The sequence below is a fragment of the Lupinus angustifolius genome, chromosome LG06, assembly GCF_001865875.1.
Source record: "Lupinus angustifolius cultivar Tanjil chromosome LG06, LupAngTanjil_v1.0, whole genome shotgun sequence".
NCBI lineage: Eukaryota > Viridiplantae > Streptophyta > Magnoliopsida > Fabales > Fabaceae > Lupinus > Lupinus angustifolius.
In genome coordinates this window covers 23,666,373-23,674,568 of record NC_032014.1, presented here as the reverse complement: position 1 = coordinate 23,674,568, position 8,196 = coordinate 23,666,373, and the positions used below count along the sequence as shown (strand labels likewise).

General features: G+C 32.1%; 1 protein-coding gene across 2 annotated transcripts; it reads left to right on the top strand.

Annotated features, from left to right (window-relative positions):
• LOC109350281 lies at nt 1,143-5,605 on the top strand. Of its 2 annotated transcripts, XM_019591490.1 has the most exons (4): nt 1,143-1,337; nt 3,033-3,231; nt 3,877-4,499; nt 4,731-5,605. In XM_019591490.1, the coding sequence occupies exons 1-4, from the start codon at nt 1,157-1,159 to the stop codon at nt 5,423-5,425; spliced, it is 1,698 nt and encodes a 565-aa protein (XP_019447035.1). In that variant the 5' UTR covers nt 1,143-1,156; the 3' UTR covers nt 5,426-5,605. The 2 variants fall into 2 exon arrangements, with proteins under 2 accessions (XP_019447035.1, XP_019447034.1); XM_019591489.1 differs by having other exon boundaries at nt 3,877-5,605.

Here is an 8,196-nt window from a genome sequence, read left to right as displayed (position 1 = left end):
ATATATATATATATATAAGCATGTATGTCCGGTTTAACCGGTTTAATCCCATGCGGTTTAATTACCGAACCACTGGTTGAACCACTAAACCAGTACCCTCACCGGTTTGATGACCGGTCCGGGTTTAATAACATTGGTAGTATGTCTGATCCATACTCAATTTGGTTTAATTAGTGAAATTAGTTACTAAAAGTGATCAATACAAAACATTCCACATTAAATATTTTATTATTGCTAATTGAAGCCAACGTATTAATTTAAGATTATTTTTTAACAAAAATAATTTATTTAAATGTGTATACGAAATCGCTTATAATATAGTAAAACATGTTTAGGCACGTATCAAAAAATATATAAATACAATGTACCAAAAAGAAAAAGTATGTTTAGGCGTGAAAATAGGGCAAAATCTAATAATGTACCTTGAGCAGCTTTAGATTATAAATAGTTGAGGTATAAACATGACATAAAACACAAATCAAAATAAAATGTTTAGTTTAAATTTTAACCAAATATAAATAACTTTATATATACATTAATCTTATAAAAGCTACTACAAGCCAACCTTAATTTGAGTCAACCACATAGATAGAATGATGTTATATCATAAATTATATTTATGGATAAATCATTCATTTATAGTTTTTTCCTAATAATTTTGTCTGATTTTTCTCAACTCCTATATTTCTCATTGAATTGAACCAATTTTCATTTGATCTAGACATGTCCAAACTAACAAATATGTGAACATATTGATAAAAATTATTAAAAGATAGTTACTTATTTTACACCATAAAAATTACTTATTTTTGGAAAATAGCATATTTCCAATTATTTTAGAAAAATGCTATTTTGAAAGAAAAAACATTTTCCAATAATTTTCCCACCAAATATACTATCAGTGTGCAAATTCAAAAACAAATTTCATGGAACAAATACTATTTTATCGGATTATTTCTCTTGATAACATTTTGCTCTACAAACAAACCTAAAATTAAGCATATATCGAATTATTTTAATTATCACATCTGTTAAAAAATAAATTAACAAAGAAAAATAAAATAAAAAACTCAAACGTCAGAATTATGGTATTTAACTATTTATGATGATTCAAATATCAGAATTGATCTCTATTCTCTTCCATTTCTATCAGAGGATGAAGAGAAAAAAGGTTTGCAACAAAAAGCAAGTAGGAAAAGTTCCAAAATGGGTAACTCACTATTGCAGTGATCATAAGATACTGTTGGTGGGTGAGGGTGATTTCTCTTTCTCATTATCTTTGGCACAATCTTTTGGTTCACCTTCCAACATTGTTGCTTCATCTTTTGATTCCTATGGTATCTTCTATCTTTTTCAACTTTTTATTTTTATTTTTCTATGTTGTGCTTGTGTTTTTTTGTTTGGCTTATGTAGCACGTTTATGTGTAGGTTTTTCTCTTGAAATGTTAGTTGTTTTCTCAATGTAGCCCTACATACTATACCACAGCTACATGGTTCGCCACTTGTGTATCCAGTTTGGTAGGGGTGACTAGGACCCGACACTAAATGCTCACCCGGTACGGCTCGATCATAATCGAGTCCAGATAAGGTTGAGTTTCATTGGGTCTAGAGTCGAGTTCGAGTAAACCTGATCAACATTTAGGGTCATATAAGACCGGATATGACCGTCCTAAACTCGTCCCATGGTCAGTCGTTCATTATGTTTTGTGGGTTTTTCTATACTTTTGTTTCAATGGAACATTCATTTATTCTTAAAAAGGATTTAATTTATACCCAGTAAACAATCCGCTTTTTTGTTTTCTTGTCCTTGTTTTTGCTTTTAATATTGAGTTATGATCCTGTCCTATGCTGGAGACGCAACAAGTGCATCACAAACAACATGAGAAAAGAGAAGAATGTGACACTTTTATCTCTTAGATATAATGAAATGCAAATTTAAAAAGTAAAAACAACTTGTCTATCAATTACTGAGGATTCTTTCATGGGACCGGTGCCAAAGAATTAAAAAGTATCACTTTATATTAGAAATTGATGTGTTCAATACATTGAAAAACGATAGATTTTGTTTGTCAATATAATCCCTTTTGTATTTTTTAAATGGTGCATTCAGGGCATTGATTAGGAAGACCCATATTTTATTATCTTTACTTGGTTGTTTTGTAAATTATAAGAAAAGTGTTTGTTTGTGTAAAGATTTTACTTTTGTTGTCTTTCTACCTTTTGTGACTCTTCAAGCATCAAATTAAGCAATGTTCTAGTCAGTGGATAAATTTGAAGTTTCCGTAGCTTTGTGAATACATGATCAGCATGTAGCTTTTACATTTGTGATTTTTCTTTCTAAAACAAACATTTTGTCATTTGGGATTATTCCCTTTTGATTGTGTAGCATGTTATAAGTTTGTGTGCCCACTTTATAGGGTTTTAAATATTTGATCCATTTGGTATTTGTATTGTTTTAAGTTTTAGGAATGAACTTCACTCATTGCTATTTCGTTAAAGCTTTCAGCTTGTTCTCTTTATCCACAATTTCAGAAATTGCTTGTGATGTTTTTTTTGCATCCACAGTATAGTATCTCAATCATTTATTGACAATCAACACTGTTGAGATTATTGAGATAAATAAATGATTGTCTACATAATTAGAAATTCTATATCTGATTAGGGTTAAATATATGATTATTTATTTCCGTAAAATTAAGGGATTCAGGTATGCACTCTTCCAATATATATTGAAAAGGTTGAGTGCATACAAATCACTCGAGTAATTCAAGTAGACAATTTGTCCCTTTCAAATAACACCATATAAATTTTTACCATCTTGATGGATGGTGAAAAACAAATGAATTGCAATAATGGATAGCCTTTTGAAGTTAGAGTATTCAAGATCCAATAATTATTGGTTGTTGCTCCTCCAACTTATGTCTTCTCATTTTCACTCAAACAAGTACATGTTAAGTAGTTTTGCTATGTTTATTTCTCTGCAAATTTTATATGATTTTTTCTTTCCTATTATTTTGTGCTTGTTTATGAAGATGATGTTACCAAGAAATACAAGCATGCGAAGTCAAATTTAGATGATTTACAAAAGTTGGGAGCATGCTTGTTACATGGAGTGGATGCAACCAAAATGAAGTTTCATTATTACTTGGAAGCGCTGCGGTTTGATCGAATCATATTCAACTTCCCTCATGCTGGTTTTCATGGGAAGGAAGTCAATTCAACAATGATTGAGTAAGTTGTCTACTTGAATTCAATGTTATGATTAACTAAACAACATAAGTGCATTATAAAGGACAAAGGTTTTTTTGATATGTTCACGGTTCTGCTGTGCTATCTTTAGGCCAATGTAAATAGATATTAATTAGAAAATGTAGCTGGGCTTTGTCTTCTTGCCTCTGCCAAAGAATGCTCATGGCACTAATTTTAGTTATTAAGATGTATGTCCAGAAGGAGAATTTTAGACTTGAAATATAATTGAAGCACCAGCTTCAGCTTCATCATATACATCACCTTAATGTTGGTTTATATGTTTAGAGTAAATACTCATTTCAGTTCCTTATGTTTTTTAACCTTACCAGTTTGGTCCCTCAAAAATTGAAAAACTCAAAATGGTTCCTAAAAATTTCAAATGTGAGTCAAATTAGTCTTTTTTAGCTTGTTTTACAACACTTGAAATGAAGTAATGACCATAAAAAGGACTAGTTTGACCGATATTTGAAATTTTGGATTTTTCAATTTTTGAGAGACCATATTGGTAAGGTCAAAAAACATGAAGGACTAAAATAAGTATTTACTCATATATTTAAATATGTCAAACTTTTATGTATCATACTTTAGACATCGAAGCATTTAATGCCCATTCTCCTCAATTAATAGGATGCATAAGAACCTTGTGCTGGGTTTCTTCCAGAATGCAAGTTGCTTGCTTCAATTCAATGGTGAAGTTCATGTTAACCACAAAACCAATGCTCCATTTAGCCACTGGAACTTAGAAGAGCTTGCTATACAAAGTTTTTTGACATTGGTTGAGTGTGCTGAGTTCCGGAAAGAAGATTATCCAGGTTATAACAATAAGAGAGGTGATGGTAATAGATGTGATGAACCCTTTCCACTTGGTGAGTGCAGCACTTTTAAGTTCATCTACAATCCTAGAGCTTTGGGAAAACGTAAGAGGATAAATGATGTGAGTTATATACAACAAAGAAATATCCCATTTAAAGAGATTCGAGAGGCTGTGGAAAACTTACCAACTTCAGTAGATTTCAGCTTTTATCCTCAAACTAATCAATTTTCAAGACTGAATGAAGCAGTGCCATCAACTTTTGGGTTGACAAATGGATACACTCCAACCTCCGGTAGCTACTTAAACAATGCAGCACTAGTTCACGAAAGAGTTGCTCCTTTTGCTCATGGTATGAGTCTAGGTTCTCAGAGATCATTGCAACCTTTGCAGCCAAGGCATTCATTTGGTGGTGACTCAAATTATTGGCAAGAAGCACGTTGTCGAACAGTTGAGAATGCAGGTTATTCTTTTGAAAGAGTAAGGCCTGACTTTGAGAGGTACATTTCTGAAGTTACTATGATAACTCTGAGTGGTGCCAGAAATGAAGGGTATGGTCCATTAGGTGGCAGATCAAATTATTTGCAAGAATCTCCTCGTAGAATGGCTGAGAATTCGGGTTATTCGTTTGATATGGTAAGGTCTGACTTTGAGAGGCACATTCCTGAAGTCCACATGAAAACTTCGAGCGGTGCCAGAAATGAAGGGTATCATGTATTAGGTGGCAGCTCAAATTATCTGCAAGAACCACCTGATAGAACGGCTGAGAATGCAGGTTATTCATTTGACAGGGTAAGGTGCAAATTTGAGAGGCACATTCCTGACATTCCTCGGAGAACTTCGAGCGGTGCTAGAAATGAAGGGTATCATGCATTAGGTGGCAGCCCAAATTATTTGCAAGAAGTGCCTGGTAGAATATCTGTGATTGCAGGTTATTCGTTTGATAGGGTAAGATCTGGCTTTGAGAGGCACATAGCTGAAGTTCACCGGAAAACTTTGAGTGGTGCCAGAAATGAAGGGTATCATGCATTAGGTGGCAGCTCAAATTATCTGCAAGAAGTACCTGATAGAACGGCTGAAAATGTAGGTTATTCATTTGACAGGGTAAGATCAGACTTCGAAAGTCACATTCCCGACATTCCTCGGAGACCTTTGGGTGGTGCTAGAAATGAAGGGTATTATTCACTTGGTGGCAGTTCTAATTATTTGCAAGAAGCACTTGGTAGAGCACCTGAGAATGCAGGCTATTCTTTTGATCGGGTAAGGCCTAACTTCGAAAGGTACGATGTCGAAGTGCCTAGGACTTCATATGATGACATCTATGTTCAGAGTGAGCTTCACCGAATGAATTTTAGTAAACACTAATTTTTTTTAAATTTTGGCTGTGTCTTCATGAAGCACTATTGTTATGTTATAGCATGCTCAAGTTATGCAGCTTGTAATTTTGTAATCAACATATAGCTTATGTTGATCATCTATGCATCATGCTTTTGTTGGATCAGTTGTGCTGTAAAAATACTATCCTTTTTGTCAAATGTTCTAACAAAAATGTTTTATCTACTACATTTTATACATCAAACTTGAATCAACACCATTTTCAAGAAAAGAATGAAAAATAATAAGAGAAATTGTGGGTTCTTTTTCAATAAGAAACTTGAAGAAGTTTGATTTACAAACTTAGGAGTAAAAGTAATATTGCTGCTATGACTATGATGATCTTGTCTTTCCACAATATTTTGTTTGAGCACCACATACAGTCATTTTACCAAATGGCCGCACTGCTATCATGCTGATTACTTGAACTTTCTATGTGGTCATGGTTGGGTGTTCATCTCCTATCCCAAAAAATGTGTTCCTCCATCTACCAATGCTTGTAATTGTTTAGAAAAATAATTAATTATTAAAATTTTAATTCATTTATATTTTTTTCCAAATAACCGTAAACAATGACACGTGTAGTGATACATTCTTGGGACAAAAGAAGTATTTCTGTCATGGATACAACCACACAAATTAGGATTTTTGTAAGGCACCTAATGGAGTTTGAAATTTGGCTTAGCCATGATCTTTGACATTTAACAAAGTTGGTGAGAAGACATTCATTGTAATTTTTGAAGGGTACAAACCTACAGCAGGTTATGTGTTTAGAGAGTTGTGTTGGTCAGATGATGGCAAGCACAAAGTTAAGAGCCCTCTTTTGGTGAAGCATAACTAGAAGAACCATCAATACTTTCTAGTCAGAAACCTTAGTGTTTCTGTCTATAGGAAAGTGTCCAAATAACTTTTGGATATATAATGGACATATTACATGAGAAATAAAAAGAACAGAAATATTATTTGTCTATTGTTTTAAATTGCAAATAACATCTTCTTATATGATCACAATATTGCAGTTGCCATAACCTCCTAGTGTGACGCCTAATCACAAAATGTGATTACATTGGACTGTATTTAAGCAACATTAGATTGGATCCAATTCTAAAGTATTTTTTTAATCATAAAAAAAAACCACTGCTATAATATCACAATAATAGTATTCGCAATTACAATTTGAAACATTGTTTGGTCTAATTCTTGGATGGTAGTGTGCTCATATACAAAGTTACAAACACACAAATATATATTGAAGAACACATAATGAATGGAGGACATCTTATTGAGCTTTCTCAAATAGCAAGAAGAAGAATGGGAAATAAAAGTAAAGAAAAGGTTGCCTAAAACATGCCTTTGAGTTTGCATTATTGTGCTGCTTAGTTGATCAAAGTGTTTGATAATTATTCCTCTTTCAAATTTAATCACCTATAAGCAATTCATGTAATAGTTGTAATGTTTCTCTTGTCATTGAGTTTCTTACCTTCCTTGATCAAAGACATGTGAAAGGTCAGCACTTATAGTGTGTTACTACAAGTCTCTCATAATCATACATATTATACGTTAGAAATCCCTTAATTTTTGCCAGGTAAATGTTAGTATTTTGTGGTGGATGAGATTTGAACCATCAATCTTTTTATCACTCCCGAAGTCTTTCACCTAAACCACTTGACCAACTTATTTGATATTTATGTTATGTATATATAATTTTTTGAGTTTAAAATCTATGCACCGACAATGTAAAGTTTTTTACATTTTCAGCATATCATTCATCATTGATTTGTATTACTTTTGTTTGAGATTCTGATGATAAAAAAAAACAAATTATAATGTTGATGCATAGATATTAAATTCTAATTAGGATTTAATATATATATACTAATAGTGTAAAGATTTTTTTACACTGTGAGTAAATCAATCACCATTGATTTGTTAACCACCATTGACTCTCAAACAAAAGTAATACAAATCAATAGTAGATGATGTGTCGGCAGTATAAAAAACTTTATAATGTCAATGCATATATTTTAAACTCAATATGTACACGAAGTTAATAAACACGTTTCAAGATAAACTTTAATTTAAAATGACTACATCAAATTTCCATTTTTCTCCTAATCGGTTAAGCACATTTATAAATCTTTGTTAATGCAAATGATAGTGATTTTAGATTGAGAGAAAAAATATACGCACTCATAGTTTAAGAGCTTTGTATACTGTTAGTTTATTATTTATTGCTCTCACTCATTTTTAATCATAATTGATTTTTTCAAAAAAATAGTAATACAAATGAATGATTGTGTATAAATCTTTACAATGATAATACATAGATATTACAACTTTTATTTATACTTCAAATAATAACTTCTAGTTGCCCCTTCTTGATGATTAGCGTTGTTAATCTTGAAATTGTGTTATGAATCTGCCTTCATTTGTGTTCCAAGGTTGATAACTTAATGTAGATAACAGAAACATTCCTAGCCTTTAACCCTGCCAGCCAGCATGGGAAAAGAAAACACCAAAGATTGTTATTCGCATTTGATTCAGGAGTATGTTAAATAGAGTACCTTTTCCTTCACCCAATTATCCGAAGAGAAAAAAAGATTTTGAGGGGCTAAATTCCCTTACAAAAATCATATTTAGAGATGGTTAAATAGAGGAAAGATATATTTGATACTTTCATAATTTTTTGGTCTGTACCACTTTATTTTATGAAAAATAGTAGGATACCCGTACATTCGTATAGATGATAATGTATTTTGCAT

Coding starts and splice junctions, on each gene's coding strand:
- LOC109350281 (XM_019591489.1), top strand. CDS start 1,157: ATGAAGAGAAAAAAGGTTTGCAACAAAAAGCAAGTAGGAAAAGTTCCA. Junction 1,338..3,032: donor TTCATCTTTTGATTCCTATG/GTATCTTCTATC, acceptor TTGTTTATGAAG/ATGATGTTACCAAGAAATAC. Junction 3,232..3,876: donor GTCAATTCAACAATGATTGA/GTAAGTTGTCTA, acceptor CTCAATTAATAG/GATGCATAAGAACCTTGTGC.